This window comes from Oryzias latipes, chromosome 11 (assembly GCF_053564925.1).
Source record: "Oryzias latipes strain Hd-rR chromosome 11, Olatipes_Hd-rR_3.1".
Classification (NCBI taxonomy): domain Eukaryota; kingdom Metazoa; phylum Chordata; class Actinopteri; order Beloniformes; family Adrianichthyidae; genus Oryzias; species Oryzias latipes.
In genome coordinates, this window is record NC_136247.1 from 23,073,713 (window position 1) to 23,097,126 (window position 23,414).

Consider the following 23,414-nt stretch of genomic DNA (forward strand, 5'->3'; position numbering starts at 1 on the left):
GACGAGGAGGCTAAGGCGTATGTGAATCTGGTCAGAGCAGGGAGCTTGAAGCCCCGCCCAGCATATTTTTACATCACAAATACGATCTTTTTCAAAAGGCATTTTTTTCGTCTGCTACTAAAATACACGGAAATATTCAGAAATGCAATTTTAAGTTTAATTTTCTTGTTCTTTCTTGTCCTTCGTTATCCAAAAAATTATTTTTTTTTCTATTTAGGAAAATAGATTTGATTTCTATATATAAGTGGATTTAGATTGAGAGATAACAACCTTTTTTATCGTTGGGAAGGAAATCCAGTGCTAATATTTTAGATTATTTTGCAAATTCAGTAACATTTTTCTCTGTTTTTGTACATTTCATAGTCAAAACAATCATTCTGAATAGAGTTTAACGCCTGCAGAGAAACTGCAGCTAGATAACTGAAGGGTTGGGATATTTTATAGTTATTTTTTTATCATTTTTTCACTCTCCTCTGAATCCTTTCACCACCACCCCCCCCCCCCACCCCCCCCTTTGAGTTGCTGGTCGTAGCTGCAGTCCGGAGGCTGCTGGGAATGGAAAGGCAGTTTTAAGGCGCACACCGTTATTATCGTGGCGACAAAAGCAATCCCATTGTTAGCGTGACAGTAGCGTAACCTTCCCGACCTCTCACAGGGGGATCAGCGGGGCCGGGGCCCGTGCTAAAGCCCCCTCTCCCCACCGCTCCCTTCCTCAGAAACTCCTACCTCTAAGCCATGTGGAACCCACTAAACCCGGCGGTTCTGCCACTCCCCTCACCCCTCACAGGAAAAAAAAGGGAGCGTGCACCATCTTATTAGCTTCGTGCACGCCCACACGGACAAGATCTGCTTCCCACCACTGTCACCAGCTGTGGTGTAATTGTCATGTAATTGCACCTGCGCTGCCAAAGAATAATTAACTTTGGCATCTCATGGCCAGGGCGATACAAAAGGAATGACATGATAGCAATTATGGGTCTGGGAGAAAAGGGCCTGAATGAAAGCACACCTGAATGTAAAGAAAGCTGCCATTAACAGTCAGCTCACTTGGCTTTGAAGCATTTCCTCCTCTCTGGGTGGAAAGAGCTGCTCTCACTGCTCTTTTGTCTCAGTTAACAATGGGAAAGGGAAAAAAAGGATAGAAAAAGAGAAAAAAGTCAGGCCGGGGCGAACAGATGGCGGTATCTCAGCGGCACCTGGTCCTGTGTTTAATTTCAGGTGAGGGATTTGGTCTGGAAGTGAGAGGAGGAAGGAGGAGGGTGTTAAAAAGTATGTTCCACTTAAAGCGAAGGAGGAAAGTGAGAGTTCTGGAGTTGGGAAGATGGAGAACGATGGGAATGGAGAAGAGTTGCTCTCATTCTGTCTCATTCGAGCTGTCAGACCACTCGTCTCACATTCATATCAGCAAATATTTTATAAACCATCTTCACCCGTAAAATACAAGCTAAGTTTTGCTCAAAACATCTGCAGGATCTTTTAATCCAGCAGTCAGTCCATACATTAGGATTGTTTCATTCCTTCCCAGGAGTCGGTCAAACAGATCAATACGGTTCTCACGTCTGTTGGCTGAATGGGAGCCATCTAGCTTAGCTTAGCTCAGTTTAGCATGGAACCTGTTGAGCTGATCCGTCAGGCCAGCGGCAGCTGTGAAACAAATCACTCCGCTGCTGCTTTTGATGGTTCAGGAGAAGAAACCTGATGCTGCAAAGCTTATTTCTAAATGGAGGGGGAGGCGGGTGCTTCATGCGTTTTCGTTCCTATATCTAGAGATACAGCTGGACGGATGATTGTCAGCGCTCTCTTCCCTCCAGGTTTCGTTGTTCCGTCGGAGCAGAATCTGATCTTCTGTGTTTCTGGCATGAGGTGGAAGGAGGACCGTCTGACTTATCCTGACATTAACTCAAGCAGGCTGGACGCAGGAGCTTGATCAATCGTCAGGGAAAACGGCCTAAACTAAATACAGCCCAGGCTTTTTCCAGAGAAGATATGATAGGAAGTTGTGATGCTGAAGCCTGCAAACTGTGCCCACAACGTCCAAGCAAACATTCGTCCTGAGATACACATCAGAAACCAGCAGCTGCAGGGGGATATTGCTCATTTTATGGTGTTGTGTTTGTATTTTAGCGTTCAGATAGAACTGTGTGGACTTACAGACAAGATGAGGTCATGACGGCGCAAACTCGTGACCTGCAACAAGTCATGGCATGAACGGCATCTGCCTTGATCTGTTACATACATCCCGACGTCGTTTTGATGCGGAAGAGGCGGTGGATGATGGCAGAGTGTGGAGTTAGGCGCGCACTCAGGCGTGGGTTCATTTACATACGCATGCAGTTCAATGCGCGAGCGAGCGGCGGTGGCGGCGGCGCAGGGAAGGAACAGCAAAAAAAGAGGGCTCGTCCTCTGAACGTCACTGTGGGGCGACGGCATGCAGAGATGTGGGTGGATGGTAGTGAGGGGGGGAGGGGGGTAAGAAATGACTGGGAATTTGACATGATGGGGGGGTGGGGGTGCACTGGAGCAGTGTTTTTATCAGCTTAAAGACAGACATCTGTTAATGAGGTATGGGGGGGGGGTGTCTGGCACACAAATCCATAGCTGCTGCAGGAACTCGGAGGCTCTTTGAACTTTGCAGATGAACGTGCACCACAAGAGCAGCGGGGGAAACGGGTTCGAATCTGACGTCTCACGTCCGACCACATTCAAATGTAGCCATGAGACGTGACCGAGCAGTTTTCTGAAACTCTTTGAGATTCAGTTTCTTCTCTTTTGGAGGGAGCGGAGGGGGTTGGGGGGGGGGGGGGGGTAACCGACCTGTCAGCTTCCCGATTTTCCAGGGCGAACCAGTGAACCCTGCGAGGCCGGAAGCATCAGCGGGAAGCGGCTCTGGCGCCGCACAAGCTGACATTGATTAAATATTATTGAACTGTAGCCGTCTATCTCTTTGTGTTGGATTGATTCAGCAGCCAGCAGGAGAAGTCTGAGTTTCCCCAGGCTTTGTGTGCCCCCACCCCCCCCCCCTCCCTCCCCATGTGTGCACATCCACATGTGAAAATATTAACCGGGCATCTCTGCTTTGTTCAATCCTTTTGTGTGACATGGTTCTGTTCGTTTCCTGTGTTTGCTTTATCTTTTTCCTTTTTTTTGTTGTTTAAAAAAAACAAAAAACCAATTTTGAATACACCTGTGCCTCCCCCCACTAAGAAGTCCCCCTGGGGTGAATTCACAAGTGCATCTCAGCGTTAAGGCGCGTATCTGCGATGAGGAGGCGGGCGAAGGAGCAAGAGCGGCAGCATTAGAGACGGGAGAAGAACAGAGCGGGGAGGGGAGGGGAGGGTAGGGGAGGCGGGACGTGGCAGGTTGATTACGGTCGCAGGACTCGTTGCCTGGAGACGGCGGGGACAAGGGATGCCAGGTTGCTAGGCAACCGGTGCGATGCAATGGCCAGGGCTGTGTGATGGAGCGGAGTGGAAGACAGAAAATTGTCTTTTGTCCCCCACCCCCACCCCACCCCACACTGTCCACACACCCCAGTACCCCCACCCCCCCACCTCGCCCCCACATCCCTGCTGCTGTTCCTCCAAACGTTCCTTAAGGAAAAGGAGGGGGTGAAGGCGTCTGCAGCAGCTGTTAGGGAAAAATGGAGAGAAATCAGAAAAAATGTGTCACCCCCCATAAATCCCCCCCCCCCACACATACACACACACCACCACTGGTGGAATTACCATCACGGGCTGTGGTAAAGGGGGAAACTTCATCAACAATCATCTGCTCAGAGGCGGCAAAATGTCATCATCAATACGGAGAAATGAGTGCGAGCGTAAACAGCCGGAGTCCGCTTTCCCGCCCCGAAATCCTTCCACAAAAACAGACAGGGCCACACCTCAGTGTGTGGGGACGGCGCCACCGACACAGAGTCGTAGCTGCATTTCTATTGGATAATCTATGGATTTAATTTCTCATAATCCCGGTCAAATCCCCGGCGGCACCACAGAGAGCAAATGTGTGGCTGTGATCTCAGGAGGAGACTTTCTGTGTTTAGTCGAGGAGGATTTTATGTAACTGTGTCTGTTTGCAGATGGAGCGCAGGGACTGTGTGTGTGTGTGTGTGTGTGGGGGGGGGGGGGGGGGGGGGGGAGGAGGGAGAAAAAAATAAAACAGCAGAAGCACACCGGCGTAATGTGTTGTTGATCAGGCAGGTTCTGCTCTCGTATTGTCTCTGCTCCGGATAGGACTGTTTTTGTAAACAAGCCGAGGGGAGGGGCTGGAAGCAACAGGAGGCGGACGAGGAGGAGGAGGAGGTTGGGGGGAGCAAATTACAGTTAAAGTGTTAGTGGTTGAGGCTTAGAAGCAGATATTTTTTCCTCCTTACTTCTGCTCTCGAGGTACAGCGAGCATTCAACAGGCGTAAATCCGCCCCACACCATTTTTAATAATTCAGCGACTCTGATCTGTGTTTCGCCTCCATTTTTACTCCCCCAGACCTGTAATCCTTTCATCTCCTGACCCACAGGCTCCCTTTGTCCTCCTCATCCATGATTGTTATTTGTCATGCACCTCTTTCTCCGGTCGCTCAGTGTAACCTTGTTTACCTGATGCGAGGCTCTCATCGCCGGGGTTGTCATGACGATGGCCATGTGAGCGCCGGCCTCATCAGAGCAGCAGGACCGGTTGCCGTGCCGATCTGAAGTGGTGCAGCCCTTTATGGTCTCCACTTCTCACTGTTTTCCCTCTTGTATATTCTAATTCCAATCTCCTGAGCCATCTGCTGCGCCTCTCCTTATCACCGCCGCCGCCGTGGCCTTCACTGTTTGTTCTCCTGTAGCAAATATGGGAGTTTTAAAAAAAAAAAAAATCCAACCTCGGCTAAAAACATCACAAACAAATTCAGCATTTTTTATTATTACCAATGCCTAAATGTCTTTTAATATGCACTAAAGCTCTTCCATCTGTGTGACACTTGTTATTCAATGAAGTGTTTCTTTATCTCTGAAAGCTGCAGAAGCCAAAATTCAAAACAAAAGAATTAAGAAAAATCAGAGCTGCAAGCTGCTTTGTACGTTTTTTTTCTGACCCCACCCTGGTCAGTAAAAACCGTTTTTTTTTTCAAAATGGTGGCTTTTCTGTTGTTTTTTTTTGCCATAGCAACCGTTTTATTTTTTGGCCGTCTGGGGGTGACGAACAGGACAATGTCATTTTTCGTAGAATCGGCGAAAGGAAATTTTAGGATTTGCTTAGCAACCACCGCAACATTCCTGACATGTTTGTATCGTATGGTACATTGTTTCGCTTACCTTGAACCAACTATTCACGTCTTAAATATTTACAGTACTTTGATTAAAAAAATGTGCGAGCAACAGGGAAACACCACTTTGTTGAACTTGCCAGGCTAACGGCGTTCAAAATCCACGAACTGTACAACCAACACCCCCCCCCCCCCCCCCCTGATGCTCTAGGAGTTAGAAGGTGATAGATTGTTTTACTTTAAATTTCTAGCATTAAAGGTGTAATGTCGTCATTTTGTGTGTGTATGTGTGTGCTGCTGTAGCTGCTGCTGCTGCTGCTGCTGTTGTTGTAGCTGCTGCTGCTGTTGCTGCTTCTGCTGTAGCTGCTGCTGCTGTTGTAGCTGCTGCTGTTGTAGCTGAGGCTGTAGCTGCTGCTGCTGCTGCTGCTGTAGCTGCTGCTGCTGTTGCTGCTGTAGCTGAGGCTGTAGCTGCTGCTGCTGTTGTAGCTGCTGCTGCTGTAGCTGAGGCTGTAGCTGCTGCTGCTGTTGTAGCTGCTGCTGCTGTAGCTGAGGCTGTAGCTGCTGCTGCTGTTGTAGCTGCTGCTGCTGTAGCTGAGGCTTTAGCTGCTGCTGCTGCTGCTGTTGTAGCTGCTGCTGTTGTAGCTGAGGCTGTAGCTGCTGCTGCTGTTGTAGCTGCTGCTGTTGTAGCTGAGGCTGTAGCTGCTGCTGCTGTTGTAGCTGCTGCTGCTGTAGCTGAGGCTTTAGCTGCTGCTGCTGCTGCTGTAGCTGCTGCTGCTGTAGCTGAGGCTTTAGCTGCTGCTGCTGCTGTAGCTGCTACTGTTGTAGCTGCTGCTGCTGTAGCTGAGGCTGTAGCTGCTGCTGCTGTTGTAGCTGCTGCTGTTGTAGCTGAGGCTGTAGCTGCTGCTGCTGTTGTAGCTGCTGCTGTTGTAGCTGAGGCTGTAGCTGCTGCTGCTGTTGTAGCTGCTGCTGCTGTAGCTGAGGCTTTAGCTGCTGCTGCTGTAGCTGCTGCTGCTGTAGCTGAGGCTTTAGCTGCTGCTGCTGCTGTAGCTGCTGCTGCTGTAGCTGAGGCTTTAGCTGCTGCTGCTGCTGTAGCTGCTACTGTTGTAGCTGCTGCTGCTGTAGCTGAGGCTGTAGCTGCTGCTGCTGTTGTAGCTGCTGCTGTTGTAGCTGAGGCTGTAGCTGCTGCTGCTGTTGTAGCTGCTGCTGCTGTAGCTGAGGCTTTAGCTGCTGCTGCTGCTGCTGTAGCTGCTGCTGTTGTAGCTGCTGCTGCTGTGGCTGAGGTTGTAGCTGCTGCACTGCTGCTGCTGCTGCTGTAGTAACTGCTTCTTTTTCTGCTGCTGCTGAACAGAATAACTGAATTTTTACCTGGAGGCAGGACCTCTTGGGGCTGCAAACTCTGTCTGGACGTTTGCGTCTCTGTTGCCTCAAATAGCAACTAACTGAGAGCAACTCAGATTAATATTCAGCAGCAGGAGCCAGACTCCCATCTGCTGACTGATTGGAAGATAGTTCTGACACATCGGCCCTCAATCATCCTCCTAATTGGTGCGATCAATTGGAGGCTCTTCACTAGGAGACGCAGGAGGCCTCTGCTGCAGGTTCCGGTGGTATTTCAGGTCCAGACGTTTGTTCATGCGGGTCCCGGCCCCGACGGATGCAGGACCGCTGCGCCGATCGATGGCGTCTCCCAATGACCGATCACGGCGGATCAATCAGTGTCACGGGATCGGTGACTGGCTGAAATGTCAGCGGCTCCATAATTAAGACCTTCATTAAGCTCCAGCTAACGGAGTGTCACTCTGATGCTCTCACCTCCTCTCCTCCTTTCACTCACCCCTCCCCCTCCCTCTCCTCCATATGCCCCCCAATCCCAGCCTTCTTGCCTCCCAATCTCTGCTTGTTCTTTGTCCACGCTGTGGCTCCTGGTGTGCTTTACTTACACCCGACATGATGGCGATGTTGGATCTAGATTATTTACGAAAAGGTTCATTCATCTTTTTTTTTTTTTTTTTTGGAGGGGGGGAGTCTCCGGGTTTCCTTTTCTCCTCCTTTGTTTCTCTAAACGTTTGAAACCCTGCTCACATTCATCTTAGCTTCTCTCCCCAGCACTGTTTTCTGATGCTGCGTGCTCCTTTAATCCAGATTAGCTGGCGAGTGTTCTTAATCCTATCATTTGCCCAATCCTGCGTGGGTGTGTGCTTTTCCTGGTTTTGTGTGATAGGGGGACAGGGAGCGGTGGACGGCAGGATTAGAGCAGATTCTGATGGATGGAACGAGGAGGTGGGGGGGGGGGGGGAGCTGCCGGATGACACTGCAGATATCTGTGTCAGCTGATGGCGGCCGGAGTTACAACAAAACCGGAAATCACAGAGGAGAAACGCACGTGCACGCCACTTTTGAATCAGAGAAATCAGATTCACAATCTCTGAGAAAACAGAACTGCAAAAACAGGCCCCTAAAAATTAATTCTGCCCCCATTTTCTGTAATACAAACAAAAACGTCAGTAAAATCGTCTGACCAAGACTTCTTCTGTAAGGGAAAAATTCTAGACATGTTCTTGTGGCTTTTTTCTGGACATAATTATAGAAAATTCAGTTTAAAATGTCAGTTTGGAGTATTTCTTTATTTAAATCGCAGACTCTGTATCAGAACTGTACGGATAGCTCTGATATTGCTGCCAGCGGTAGGGCGGTCGACCCATGATCGTAAGATCATGCCTATGAGTCAATGTGTCCTTGGGCAAGACACTGAACCCCACCTTGCCTCTGGTGGGAGGTAGGCGCCAGTGTTCGCCACCAGAGTGTGAATGTGTGTGTGACTGTAAAGCGCTCTACAAGTAAACGCCATTTACCATTTTTGTTGCACTGCCAATTTTAGGTTGGGAGATGGATAGTGGGAAGTGGGGCAAGGCTCACTCTGCGCCCACAACACAGGGGAGGGGAATTTCTAAACTCCTGCTGCTCTGCAGAAACTATGTCCTAGAAAACAACACAGATATTCTAATTTTGACTAAAAACGTAATAATCATAACAAAAAGAACTGAAAATACTTTAAATGTTGATCGAGTGACACTTAAGTTTCAGTTTTTGTAGTGCACGCGGAAAAAACTCAAACTCTCACAAAGGATTTGAAATATCCTGTTACACTCGATATGAGACAAACTAACTTACTGGTGACTTTTCAGTAAAATCTAATAATTTAAAAAAAATAAATCAATCCTGATTTAGTCAGAATGAGTCATTCCATCTTGAAAACATCTTATTTAAAGAAATATCTCTAATTAAAACAGTTTTCATATTTTACTTTACAGTAGATCATATGTTTAAAGGCCCTACATCACGCTTTTCTTAAGGATTTTTTAATAAAATAATGAATTATTTTTGTAGCTTATTTTCTTATTCTGAGTTAAGACGCCTCGCTCTCCCAGGCTCCGCCTTTCTCTCCTTGCGGGTGCCTCCCATTTCATGACGTCATCCTAGAGCCGGCCTCGAGCGTGAACGAAAGCAAACCACATCCGAACTTTTGCAAAGATGGATGTGCATATTGTGCATGGGGCGGCTGCGGTGCAGTGGGAAGGCGGTCGACCTCTGCTCGGATGAATGGAGGTTCGATTCCCGCCTTGCCCGCCCATGTGTCGAAGTGTCCTTTGGCAAGACGCCGAACCCCACCTTGGGACTGTAAAGCGCTTTGGGTTACACAAGTATCCGCCTTTTACCACAAAAAATGAAAGCGTTTAGCCGGTCACCTAAGCAGAGAAAGTGGTTGTGTCTTTTAGCCTGTTGGGGTCAGGGTGCAGACTGCTCTTGGAAGGGGCGGATCCCCACTTTGTGATGTCACAATGTGAGGACCCACTCATTTACATGGATTGGAAGGGGCTGGTGCTCGGAGAGCAACTTTTTAGAGAAAAATGTGCGAACAGATCAAAATACCGCTTTGGGTTGTTTTTAGTCAGAAATTAACATAATACACTAAAAACCTCAACAAGTGGATTTTTTTTAAATAGACCCTTTAATGCAGAATATTTATCTATTTGTGAATGGTGATCAATCTTATTTCAAGAACTTGAATTAAGGGAAACTTCAATGTTTATTGAACTTTTGTTTGACTGTTATGCGTAATTTACATGTAATTCTAATTTTTTTTAAATATTTTTCTCTTAAAATAAGGAAAGGTGGACTGTGGCACTCAATATAAATGTACTGAATTTATTTAAATTAGTGTTTCTAGCTAATTTCCTGATAGGATCATTTTTCTTGCAAGACAGAAGAAAAAGAGTCTTTATGTTCTTAGAATTGTGTTTTTGCAAGTTTTTATTGTTTTACAGGAAAACATTTGGCACAGATTTGTTATTCTACTACCTTTTGTGAATTTCAAGCTAAAATCATTTTCTCATTTTCCCGAAAGTTTCCTTTTTTTCAATCTTTTACATGAATTAGTTAATATGAAAATACATTGTAATTGCTGTCTCCTAAAAGAGGTTAAAATCCTTTAAAGTTGGATGAGAAATGCATAAATTCCAGATTTTACTGTTTTTCCTTTTCTTTTCATTTTTGCTGAATAAATCCTGTCGAGTCATCTTTACTGGGATTAACGTCTGAACCGTCGCCGTTTCTCCACAGATGAATCGACCAATCCAAGTGAAGCCTGCGGACAGCGAGAGCAGAGGAGGTAAGAGAGACCTGTCCGCCACACAAACACACAGCACCTGTCCAAACAGTGAGCCTGCGAACGGGCTAAAGTTAGCCGCTCACTCCGTCTTCAGCTGACATGCGGCCGAAGATCCACTTCAGCGCTTTGAAGCCTCCTTAGTCCCATTCGGTGTCAGAATGGGCTGAATATATTTGGATGGAGCTGCAGACAGATTACTTAGACTGTGGAGTTAAGCTGCAGCATGGAGTCTTTATGATGTAAGCCCTGGCAAACCTACATTTTTCTAATAATATATGGTTTTTGATCCGATAGAGCAGAGGTAGTGTAATGATTAGATCTTCATTTTCCTGGAAACTCCTGGTTTAAATGAAGTTGGCTTTTACAACGCAAAAGCAATGCATCAGCTTCCAATTTTTACCCATCATGCCTCTGTTAATGGCAGCTTAGAATTGCTTTGCCCCCCCATTGTTAATAACCCCCCCCCCCCCCCCCCCCCCCCCCCCCAGCTTTGTGCTTTCACAGAAATAAACTGAGTGACTGGTCCTCCAAGTCCAAAAAGGCGAACATTGTCTAGTCTGAGAGTAAACTGTGAACTCCACTCACACGTCCACCTACTGAAATGATGCTTCACTTTCAGTTTTTTCCTAATGAAACGTTGCAGCAGATCCTCCAGGAAATGGCGAGTCTCCTCCCGAACTGACAGGAGCTTCACCAGCGCCGAGCCGAGCCTTCTTCTCACCGAAAACGGTTTTAAACATGGCTGAAGGACGTCTTCGCTGCTTCCTACAAAGTTAAAATACAAATATTGATCATTTAGTCCACATTTAGGTAAAAACTTCTAAAGGGAAACTTTGAAAGATCAGAAGTAAGAACGTTTGTTGCTCAAACTTACTGCTAATGTACATATTACTTGCGGTATCTATTCGCCTCATTCAAATGATTCTAATTCTAATCTAATCAGGTTCAAGTCATGTGACTGGATTGTATTTATAGATCTATTTAGCCATAAACTGACACTGATTATGTTGTTTTTAAGTTAATATTCTGTCCTCTTCCCGACAAAATAATGTTCCCGTCTTTGCAAAATGCCGATCAGCCTGATTTGATGCTCAGGCCTGTAATGAAATTCCTGCTCAAGCGGCGTCTGATGTGAACGGGTTAATGGTGCCTTCAGAGACATCCAAGTTAAGCACGCCATGTGCACTAATGCCGCCCGTCCCATCGCAGACGATGGTTTTTGTTTACTAATTACAAGCTGGATTATCTGGAAGAATTTCTGAGCGGCTCGTCGAAGCAGAAGACACTTTTCCTCCTCGCTTCACTCCATCCTCTTAACGAGTTCAGGCCTGGAGATGGTGACGCTGCTTCTGAGCAGCTTGAAGTTACCTTTCAGTGCTGTGAACATCCTGTTGCGTGAATTCACCAGAATCACAGGAAGTGAGACCCACTCTGATAAAAAATTGTGTATTCTTGCAGCATTTTTCTGATGGTGGATGACATTTATAAAGAAAATTCAGGTTTAAATTATATTTCTGAGTCTTTCTATATTTAAATGAATCAAAAGCAGATTTAAAAAAAAGCCGTACTTGTGACGTGAAAAAAAAAAAGTTGGGCGGAGCCACAGCCTCCCTGATCCGAATAGATCCACGAACATCTATGTTTTCCTCGTCTGAGCTGGGATCCTGATCAGAACTGGACGGCTGGACGCTCTGATACTGCTCGCCATTTTTTGTTTCACCGCTAATGTTAGTTTGGGGGAGTGAGGCGGCGGGAGAGCGTGTAAACAGAGAGCTCTCAGCAACAGGGAAGGGAAAGGGGGCATTGGTAGGGGAATTTCTCATGAACTCCGGTCACTCTGCAGAAACTGTGTCCTAGAAAACTACACAGGTTTTTGGATTTTGGCAAAAGACAGCAGAATCATAATGAAAAGACGACCGGGAACACTTTAAAGATAGATCAAAAGATGATCGGAGTGGGACTTTTAAAATAAAAAAAGACATTTTAATGGCGGGGAAAAAGTTCATAATATATATGTTTTTATTCTCTTTTATTCTTTAACATTTAAGTGGATTAATGTTCATTTGGATATAAGCTGCAGGTCTCATTTTTTGCTTAAAAAAATAAAATATATTTTTCTTTACATGTAACTGAAATGTTAGCTGCTAAGTTTGGTGAGAAATGTATCCCTTGTGATCCAAACCAGCCTGATTTTTTGCCTTTTTCCTTTCCTCCTTCGTGTTGATTATTTGACATTTGTGTGATTTCCATCCAACCAAATCGTCCTCTTGGTGTAACCGGCTTGTGTCTGAACAGATTGCAGCAGGATCTGCCTCGTGCTCACCTCTGTTTTATTCTGGAGCTCAGAAATGTGTCGCGATGTGAAGTGAATGAGCTCCAGCACACTGGAAGGCTGGTTTGATCCTTGGGGGAGCAGCTTCACAAAGGAGACAAACATTTGAGTCACAGCCAGATGCTGTTTGCTGAGCTGCTCGTTTTACTGCCCTCTGCTGGGGGTTAGAAGTATAGCAAGCTTCTGTCTATGTCTGTACATCTTTTTTTCAAAAACCTCCTTTTGTCCCCCTCTCTTTCAATATCATGCCCCCCCTCCCCTCCCATCATGACGCCCTCCTTCCCCTTAGAAGACAGGAAGCTGTTTGTGGGCATGCTGGGAAAACAACAGACGGATGCAGATGTGAGGAAAATGTTTGAGCCGTTTGGCAGCATAGAGGAGTGCACGGTGCTGCGAGGGCCCGACGGGACCAGCAAAGGTAATGTCACATCCCTCCTGAGGAACCAGAGGAATAATAAAAGCGTGTTTCCTGAAAAGCCCGGAGCCATGGAGAAAATTGAAATCTTGTTTTCAAGTAGGGGGGGGGGGTCCTCACACTGTGTTGACGCTGTTCCTTATTGGAGAGGCTGGGTGCATTTACCTGACTATCTACGTTCAGATCTTCATCCACACTCAGAAGACTCAAATGGATCTGAGCTGCGATCGGTTTCTGCGCTCAGCTTTACAGAGGAGGAAATAGCTCACACCTTGGAGAGACTGGAAGCCGTTAGTTTTGGTGGGGAAGCATCTGATTTAGAAGCCTTCTGGAAGGGTTGGAGGCTTGCCAGCTATGCTGATTTGTGTCGAGGCCCCCCGAGGGGCACCCGGGATTCAGTGGAAGGGTTACACGTCCCATCTGGCCCGCAGGATTCTGAGAATCGAGCTGGAAAGCATCACTGAAGGAACTGCATGCCTGGAATAGAATTTTTTTTTTAAATGCGTGCTCCAAAACATCAACCAGTTTGACCTTTGACCCAAAGGTTCAAATTGGTCCCTCCCCCCCTGCAGGAAAACGTTTTATTGATAAGAAAGCAAAGTGGCTCGTTTAGCTTGTGGAATACAAGCATCAGATTTATGGGGCAAATCTGTGCTGATTGCTCTAAGATAAATAAATAAAAAGCTCCCTGTTTATCCCAAACCGATCAGGAGGTGGAGGGTTGAAGGTTCACCGCCGCCGCTTCCTAACAGCCTAAAGTCAAAGACCCTTCAAAGTGCTTCACAGGGAAATGATTTCGGCCGCGCTGCGAGTCATGAGCGTGAAAAGAGGAATTGACTGTTTGCTTGAAGCCTGCAGCAAAGGATATTAACGACTATTGTCAGTAACAACAATGCTAATGATCTTTTCTTTGTAAATCAAAATCCGGTGACAGCTCCAACACACACGCCGCATTTTTCTGCATTTGTTGCATGAGCCATGACTAATAATGCAATAGGTTTTATGGGTCACGGGTAATGATGCATGCGCTGGTTTACGGGCCGTGATGGATAGAGCAATGAATATTCTGCAGGCCGCGCTTTAATGACGCCGGAGTAAGTGATGGAGCGCGGCTTCTGATGCGAGTTTGTGTGGCGCCAACGGCGTGTCGTTTCCTTTCAGGTTGTGCGTTTGTGAAATTCCAGAGCAACGCGGAGGCCCAGGCCGCCATCAACGCTCTGCACGGGAGTCGCACCCTACCTGTGAGTCCCCGCCCACAAACACTGGCGCTCATGCTGATGCTTCGCATCTTTTGTAGACACTCAGTGCAGTGACTCAGCGAAGAGTCACCACTTCTCATTTTGTCCCCTCCTCCTCCTCACATGTGCACACACACAGCAGAGAGCAGTTTGGTTTGTCTCTGGAGTAAAATGCATCTTTTAAGGCGTAAAAAAACACATTTATTGGAGCTCCTCCCCAAATGTCACCTTCCTCTAACGGTCCTGCTGAACCCTCACAGCCCCAGCGGCTGAGTCATTCTGAACCCTGAGCGAGCTTTTGTTGGAGAAACTCTGACTCATTCGTCCTCTTTTAACCAGTTTAGCTCAAACATGAAGATTTGTGTCATTGCACAGCCTCTCTACTCCGACTCCTAAAGGAGGACGCTCTGTATCTGAAGACGACTGAAGACAACAAAAACGCAAACCAGTGAGCTCCTAATGTTTTTAGAGCAAAGAAAAATGAAAAAGCTCAGTGTAGCTTTGACTGTTCTACACCTCTGTCCTGTGCAGATTGCATTATAGGCAGAAGCAAAGGTCTAGAAGCCTCATTAGGTGTAAATGATCATTAGGTTTGTGTTTTCGCATCTATCACCCACATAAAGCTTGAATATTTTTTTTTTTCTGTGATTATAAGCACGGCGTTCTGCTCCTCTTTCCCACTCTGAAGATCCAGATGTTGTGAGGTCCACGGCGAAAAGCTGGCGTGGTTTTGATCGCTCTCTCCTCTGCAGGGCGCCTCCTCCAGCCTGGTGGTGAAGTTTGCAGATTCAGAGAAGGAGCGGGGGCTCAGGCGGATGCAGCAGGTGGCATCTCAGCTGGGAGTCATCAGTCCCATGACCCTCCACCTCGGGGCCTACAACGCCTACACACAGGCGGTGAGAAACGTGCCGCGGCAGACGGTTTGTTCACTAAAGCACGATGACTGTGATGAGATCCTGAAAGGTTAGTGCTGCTTCAGGAGGTTCATTTTCTCAACATCAACATTCCCGGACACTTGAAGTTTTATGAGAAGATGTCAATAAATGGACATCAACCCATGTTCAGTCGTCGTGGATCTCTAAAAGAAGATTTCTTGACTCGTTGTTTCAACAAAGACACAAAGAGAAGATGTCCCATGAAGCTTCAGCCCTCCGGTTCCTGATCTTTATCTGGAAAAATGTATCCACCCTTGACAGATAAAAACTGAACCTTAGCAAAAACATGTTTGTGCTAGCAGGGGAAAAAATAGATATTTTTGATAGAAAACTTGAAAGTTATAACTGATTTATAGCCACAGAGTATTAGAGCCACCGTAAAAGAAATATATGAGAATAAAGTCGTACAAAAATGAAATCAAAATGCAAATTTTACTAAAAATTGTGAAAAAATATTCAACAATTTACAAGACAAAAGTTGTAAAAACAAACTTCAAAAGGTTTTATGAGGAAAAAGCTAGATTTTTTACTAAAATAAAATGTTCACTTTTAAAATGTCGCAGAGAAACGGGATCTCGCTGAATCAGCGTAGCTTTTTTTTGTAAATGTACAACTTTATTTTCTTTAAAAAAATGACTCTTTCCCTGGTAAAATTACGCCTTTTACGGCCCATTTACGATTTTATTTTTGTAAAAGATTTTTTTTGTACGACTTTATTTAAGAAAAAGTTGATTTTATTTTCTCATAATGTTATGAATGTGTTCTTGAAATTCTTTACTTTTTATCATAATTTACGACTTATCGTAAAATTTTAACATTTTTTTCTCATATATTTTTATCCCCTTTTTCTTGTAAAACTTAGACTATTTTTCATAATTTCACAACTTCTTTTATGTAAAATATTTACTTTTTATCATAATTTTACGACTGATTTTTTGGAAAAATGTAACAATTTTTCTCACAATTTTAGAACTTCTTTTTTTTACATTTTTTGTAAACGTTTTTTTTATAATGCGACTTGTTTCTCGTAAAATTTTGTTTATTCCGGAATTTTCTCATTATTGGATAACTTTTTGTTAGAGTAATGTCAACATTTTTTTCTCACTATATTACAACTTTTTTTTGTAAAATATCTTTTGTTGAACATCTTGTTCTTATAATTTGACAACTTTATCTCATAAAATTTTGACTTTTTGTTATAATTGTAGAACTTTTTTCTTACATATTTCTTTCTTTCTAACATGGTAGTCATAATACTTCATCATAAATTAAATGTCCTGGTTTCCCTCTAAAATTGGCCAAACAATGAGCAACTGGAAGGCTGAGTTCTCCGCTGCTGGTTTCAGATTTGCTTCATTTCCATCTGCTCCATTTGTGGAGCCTGACTACGTTTCCAGTCAAGATGGACGTTTTCATTTGTGGGCATTTCAAACAGTTTTATTTAAAAACCTTCCATTAAAAACCAAACTCTGATTGAAAATTACAAAAAAGCCCCCGAAGCTTTTCAAATATTTCGTATCATCTATACGCTGATGACATTCAGCTTTATTGGTCCTTTGGAAAAAATAATTACACACATCTTTCGTATCTACTAGACTGCTTGGCCAACATTAGAGTTTGGTTAAATGACAACCATTTACTCCTGAACCTTAATAAGACAGAGACAATAATTTTTAATAAGACAGCTTGGTTCACTGAGCTCTTCTGTCCAGCCCAGTCTCAGGAATCTTGTTGTCTGGTTTGACAAAGCTATGTCTCTAGACTCTCACTCGAAGCTCTTGGTCAAAAACTGTTTTTACCACCTGAGGAACGTGGCTAAACTGAAGACAATGTTAACCAGATCTGACCTTGATTTGATCATCCATGCTTTTATCTCCTCTCGGTTAAACTACTGCATTTCTCTTTTTTACTTGTTTTAACAAAAAGTCTCTCCAATTGGTCCAGAACTCTGCTGAAGGCTTTTGACTGGAACCAATAAGCGCACTCATGCCACCCCTCTGCTTTTATCGTTACATTGGCTTCCTGTGAAATTTAGAATCGATTTTGATTTTAGTTTTTAGAGCCTTGCACGGACAAACCCAGAACTATATTTCTGACCTTTTAACTCCCTACACTCCTGCACGCTCCTTGAGGTCCACTGATAAAAATCTTTTATGTGTTCCAAAAACTTGTTTTATAAATAGGGGAGACCTCGGTGCCTTTCAGGCAGTCGCTCCCCGACTTTGAAATGACCTCCCCCTGTCTCTGCGCCAGATTGACTCAGTCGAGTGTTTTAAAGCTCAAGTTAAGACGTTTTTATTTAGGAAAGCTTTTAGCTGACTTTTACGTGTGTTCAGTTCTGCGTGTTTGTTTGTTTACTTATATGCCTGTGTGTTTATTTGGGTCTCACCACTGATTTTACATTGTTTTAACATTGTGAAGCACTTTGTGAGTCGCTCTCTGAGAAAAGCCCTATATAAATAAAGATTTATTTACTTACTTACTTACTTTTATAAGGCAGCAAGAAAATTAACTTCAAAGATTTGACCACAGCAAAGAAAAATGTCATGTCTTTTTAAACAAAACCTCCACGTAAACTTATATTTTTTAAATTATTTCACCGGATTTTATCACTGCATGCAGCTACCAGTGAGGGATTAAACGAATCCATATAGTTGTGGAAAAATCTGATTGTCAGAGATTCGGCTTTTCGTGTTTTTCATAAATCTGCTGAAATATCTGAAGACGTTTGATGAGCAGCCGCGTCTTTTTCTGCCCCGCAGCTGATGCAGCAGCAGGCCTTGGTCGCCCAGTCAGCTTACCTCTCTCCTGTTGCCACGGTGGCAGCGGTTCAGATGCAACAGCTCGCTGCGCTCAACCCCAACAGCATCATTGCCACGCCGATAGCATCCATCACCCCTTCCTCAGGTAACGGCGCCTGTGGATGTCTGGCTCCGGCACAGCTTCCATTCGATTTCTGCCTGAAATATGAGGACAGGTTGAGACGATTCCAAGAGGTCGACATTTCAAACGGTCAGTCATTTTTTTTATTTTATTTTAGGTTGAGCTCTAATTTGACTCTAAAGAAATGAGTCAAAGAATTCTTCTTGTTCTTCTGTTGAGCTTCATAGGGACAGAGTTAAAGAAGGAAGTCTATCACATGCGTGGGATACAAACTCCCACATCTTTCTTTAATGATGCTAGAGATGTCACCTGCAGGTCAGACCCTCGTCTCCTGTCTGGTTTTAGAACTCCTTGATGTTTGTGCGGAATAGCTGGAGGATGATGGGACACGGAGATTTGGAGGTTCTGCACTTGTGACCAGATTACAGAGAAAAACATCCAAAATCTTCTTTACTTTTTTTCTTATCTTAAAAGCTTTGTTGATCTAAAGAAGTGAAAGGAACAGAAGCAGAACTTTTTGGGGAAAACTGAGCAGAAGATGTTAGATTTGTCCAAAAAGAACTTTATCAGCAGTTTCTAATGAGCTTAAAGTCTGATAAACATCTATAGGTTATTGAGTAAACCACTGCACGCTGTCTATAGGAGATCATTTCTGTTTAATTATTGTCTAATGATGTTTATTTCCTTTGTTTCTGGATTTTTCTTTCATTTAAACATTTCTTGTTAACTTTCACTTGTTGATTGTACTAAAGGTTCGGAAAAGAGTATAACTCTGCAGTAAAGAACTGGAAGCTGTCAAACCCACAAGATGTGCGTCTTCTTAGTGTTTCATCAGAACTTCGGTTCCTTTAGTTCTTCATTCCTCACTGAAAGACACCTGCATCTGTTAACTTTAGCAGGAATATTCGTCAGACCGCTTTATTTCCTGGCTGCTGGTTCGAATCCCCGGCTGGGTCCTTTCTTATGTGGAGTTTCTCCTCCTTCATTCATGGGGTTTCAGTCCAAAAACAGGCTTCGTGGGTTCATTGGTGATTCTAAATTGCTGCTAATTGTGCATGTGAGCGTGTGACCCTGCAACAGGCCAGTGACTGTTCAGAGCGTACCACACCTTCACCTAATAGTAGCAGGGATAGGCTCCAGCAACCCCATGACCCAGAAGGGGATTCAGCAAATTTGATGGATGGATGGATGGTTCATCCCCTCTCTAGAGGCTTTAAAAGTCAAACTGAACTTGTCTGCAGGTACCAGCACTCCTCCCTCCATCGCAGCCACACCCGTTCCTGCTCTGCCCCCACCCATTGCAGTGAACAGCTACCCCTCCGTGCCAGCTCCACCCAGTGGCCAATCGGCTACAGAAGCCCTCTACACTAATGGAGTTCATGCCTATCAAGGTGCGAAACACAACTTTCTCCTTGTTGTAAAGTTGTTACAAAGCATGTTGGGTAAAATCAAAGCACTAATGACTCTCTGCAGTTTGTAATGCACAAAACTACATTTTGTTGTCGTCCCTCAGCCCAGAGTCCTGTCCTGGACCCCCTACAGCAGGCTTATACCGGCATGCAGCACTACACAGGTCAGTTCAGGACACAAACTGCTTACATTTCATATCTATAGACTGCTGAGGCTCCTTCTTTATCCCTCTGTTGTACATCTGTTTGGCTTTGAGGAGTAATGCTAACAGTTTAAAGTAACACTGGATTTGTAGTTCTGGTCTAATCTACTGTCCGAGTGGTTCATTATTAGAATAAGCGTAAAGCACTTATTCTGATCTTCTTCTGCACAACATTGTCTAGTTTGCAGGGTTCTAAAAGTAAACAATTGCGTTCATTTGTATAGATTTGTATTCAAAAATTGGATTCTACACCAGTGTTGTCAAATTTATCTCTAATAGTAAATGGAGAAAAAACAATAGAGGTGCATCACTGCATTTGATAGAAAAGTCAATAAGCTGCAGCAGGAGGATCTAATTTAATACAGGATGCATTTTATTTTGAAACTTTCTTTTGGACTTACATGTGTTGCTGTCAAAGAAGTTAAAGTTGCTAAACATACAAAAATATTCTAATAGTTATAATTCAGTTATCTTAAATATTTAGAAGCTACATTTAATAAACAAATGACTTAATGGCCTAAAGAAAGTATACTTTTATAAACAAAAAAGGGGGACTTTGCTGCTCTTACTGGGTTTTGCTCTGTAAGAAACTGGACCAAATGGATGTTGTAGTGTTAAAGGTAGCAGACCCCTGATGTATGAAAGGTTATTGTGCAGAAATGTGATATTCAAACATAAACAAGTCTGTGGTGAATCTGCACTTTCCTAACATAATCAAAAGCCTCTGCAGTAACTTCAGGTTTCTATATTTTGTTGATGTTTTCTTTTGTAATCAAGACAAAGCCTCTTCCCTCCTCTTCCTCAGCCACCTACCCAGCAGCCTACAGCCTGGTGGGACAGCCGTTCCCGCACCAGCCCACTCTGGTGGCGCAGCAGCCACAGCAGCTCCAGCAAAGGGAAGGTGAGCTCAGAAAGCCTCACACCTCAGCCGCCACGCCCACAGAGGATTAGACTTTACTGCTTTGATCATCTAAGGTTGAGTTTATTTCACCCCTCAATGGTCTCTCCACTCGCTGATGGGATTAAATAGGTTGTAAGAATGACCCCCCCCCCCCCCCCCCATTTGTATAATTTTCTATTCACAATTTAACGTGAAAGCTACAAAAAGGTGTTAGCTTTGAAATTTTAGGTTAAAAACAAACAAGAGTTATGACACATGATTGTGACACCACCTGGAATAGATGTGTATCTCTTTTTTTGAACATTTGTTTTGTAATTGATACCTTTTTTTTCTTTAATCTTTACACTTTTGATCCTTGTTAAAAATCATTAAATTTTTGCTGTGAAAATGACATTTACATCTTGAATTGAGGTTTTTGTACAGTTTAGAGTAATTTATGTAACTATTGCGTAATATAATGAAGATCTGGGGTTATTAAAACATTTTAAAAACAGCTTTAAAAGTAAGTTATTAGAGCAAAAAGGCCCCACACCACTAAAATGTGGTACAGGGAAAGTTTTCTAGGAGAACTGATTCATCTTAAAGTGTGTCATCAGAGTGCGACTCTATGACCAGTGACAAACCCAGCAGGTCAGATAACTTTAGCTTCGATTAAAGCTCAACAAGATCCAAACACGTGGAACTAAACAGAAACAGGATCTCACATCTTATCTTGGAAATGTCATATTTTGGTTTTTTTTTTGCATCACGAAAACATTGTGTGTTTGTGAATGTTGTGGGTTTTATAACCTCACATTTAACAACCCTCTGGATTATATTAGTTTGCAATCCTAAATGTTTCCTGTTTACTTTATTTCTAATCAAATCTTTTGCCTTCAGTTGGAAAACATAGTGACTTAGTGTCAAGAAGAAGTCGTTCTTGTTCCATCTGGTGCGCCGTCCTACATGAGAACTTAGATTTAAAACCTTAGTTTGAAAAATTAATTTAAACTAAAATGAAATAGAATTTAACATAAACGTGTGTCTGAAGGGGAGCCGCAGGAGAAATATGCACATAGGGACAGATACATGAATTTTATAACTCTCAGCTCTGAATGAAGGACGTTGTAACACAAACACAGATTTAAATCTGCGGATCCACAGGATTTCTGGGAGTCCGTTGATCTGTCCCACCTCTCAGACGGCTCTCCCTCACTTCTTGAAGCATTCTCCACTATATAATGATCAAAACGATCCGTGACGTTCCTGTTTCTGTTAGAAAACAGCAGTTGGATCAAACCATGTTCATATGGGGAGGCTGTTGAAGGGAACAGTCAGCCACTTTTACCTTTAGTGTGAGCAGGTTGGAAAGGTGCAGCAGCACACATTTGTTCTGGATTTATTCCATCAATAATGATAATTTTTACTTAATGCTGGGAAAATATTTCAGCAGAAGTTTGTTTGGCGTCATTCTGCAGACCTAAATCTTCAGGACTGGCTGAGTTTGCAGAGTAAAGATGGAGCAAACATCCACGTTTCTTTGGTTCTTCCCTAATCAAAGTTTGCTGAGCTTTGGTCAGGATTTACTGAGTGATTCCATGCTTCTTGTTTTTTTGCGTGCAGGTCCTGAGGGCTGTAACATCTTCATCTATCACCTGCCGCAGGAGTTTACTGACTCAGAGATTCTGCAGATGTTCCTGCCTTTTGGAAACGTCATCTCTGCAAAAGTCTTCGTGGACCGGGCCACAAACCAAAGCAAGTGCTTCGGTGAGCCCCAAGAAATGTTGGTCTCACGAGGTGGACGAGGCCTCAAATGAGGAATGATGCAGCTTTTTCTGCTTGCTTTTGATTCAGGTTTTGTCAGCTTTGATAACCCATCCAGCGCCCAGACAGCCATCCAGGCCATGAATGGCTTCCAGATAGGCATGAAGAGGCTGAAGGTGCAGCTGAAAAGGCCCAAGGATGCTAACAGACCTTACTGAAACAGTGAAAGGTGAGCGCCTTTGTCTTTGAGCCATCACGAAGGGATCCGGCTTGTTGACAGCTGGTGTTTTAAAGCTTACAGTCCCACTTTTATCAGCTTTAGATCTCGTTTCAAAGTGGTCTTTTCATGATGATGTTGCTGCTTTTAGACAAAATACAAAAACCCGTGTAGTTTTCTTTGATATAGGAAATAAATTCTATTCTAAATTCACCGCTAGGAAATAACTTTACCTCTAAGTTGTGGGCGGGACCGTTGGCACAAAGCAAGCTCCGCCTCTATGGAAGGATTTTTGTGCCATTATTCCAAGTGCAACACTCACTGATTTGAGTGGAAAACTTTAATAATTTTGTGTGCTCCAAACATTATTTAATAATAATAATAATAAATTTTATTTAGAACGCGCTTTACATTTTAGATAAAATCTCAAAGCGCTACTTGAAACTCAAAAATACATCCAGACAAAACAATTTTCTCTCGATAAATTTTAATGTGCCACAAAAGCCGGCCAATCACAGACATGGACATTGATGCTGATTGGTCGGAAATTCTTCCAAACGTAGACAAACCAGATTCCGTCTACGAGCTAATTGGAAGACTTTCTGACCAATCAGCATCACCCTTCATGTCCGTGTCTGTGTTTGGCCGGCTTTTATGGCACATTAGTAACGCGGTGCCCTGCTCTGAATCGAGTGCATTAGAGAGAGAATTTATTTCGATAATCAGCGCGTAGTTTTGAGTTTCAAAACAGTGTTTTGAGCACAGAAAATTGTTAAAGTTTTACGCTCAAAACAGTGAGTGTTGCGCTTGGAATAATGGCACCAAAATCCCTCCATACACTTCCACTGCCCGTTTCGTTGTGGCGCTGAACAGGGAGCTGGTGGTCCGCCCAGCACCTTTTCTACGTCACAAATAGGATCATTTTTCAGCTGCCTTTTTTTTACCTACTCCTGATCAACGATTTGCATACAGAAATACTCAGAAATGCAATTTTAAGCTTAATTTTCTTTCTTTATATCCTCCACCATGGGAAAATTTTCCACAAGAACGTGTTTGAAACACCCTTTTCATCGGAGCGGGTCTTTAATATGCAAACTAAATTAAACCGATACCTCCTTTATAGCCGTTTTATAATGTGGAACGGAATTAGTCAACAGCTGGACAGTATATTTACTGTAAGATTCATTGTAAGGAGGTGGCAGCACCTAGAACCTGAAATTGAAA

The 23,414-nt window shown here is 43.8% G+C and overlaps 1 protein-coding gene across 15 annotated transcripts in view; it reads left to right on the forward strand.

The window, feature by feature from the left end:
* celf3a (cugbp, Elav-like family member 3a) overlaps positions 1-23,414 on the forward strand; it is a 39,429-nt gene that overhangs the window by 11,593 nt on the left and 4,422 nt on the right. For 6 of the 15 annotated variants that reach the window (XR_013659170.1, XM_078955392.1, XM_078955394.1 and 3 more), the window contains 10 exons: positions 9,866-9,914; positions 12,536-12,664; positions 13,823-13,902; positions 14,652-14,795; positions 17,597-17,846; positions 18,959-19,108; positions 19,231-19,290; positions 20,135-20,230; positions 21,833-21,976; positions 22,064-22,202. Coding sequence is in view for 13 of the 15 variants with exons in the window: in XM_078955392.1 (XP_078811518.1) it covers positions 9,866-9,914; positions 12,536-12,664; positions 13,823-13,902; positions 14,652-14,795; positions 17,597-17,846; positions 18,959-19,108; positions 19,231-19,290; positions 20,135-20,230; positions 21,833-21,976; positions 22,064-22,191 (1,230 nt within the window). In the remaining 2 variants the exon portion in view is untranslated. The remainder of the gene's footprint in view (positions 1-9,865; positions 9,915-12,535; positions 12,665-13,822; positions 13,903-14,651; positions 14,796-17,596; positions 17,847-18,958; positions 19,109-19,230; positions 19,291-20,134; positions 20,231-21,832; positions 21,977-22,063; positions 22,203-23,414) is intronic. The other 9 variants (XR_013659171.1, XM_078955397.1, XM_078955398.1 and 6 more) reach the window with 3 other exon arrangements.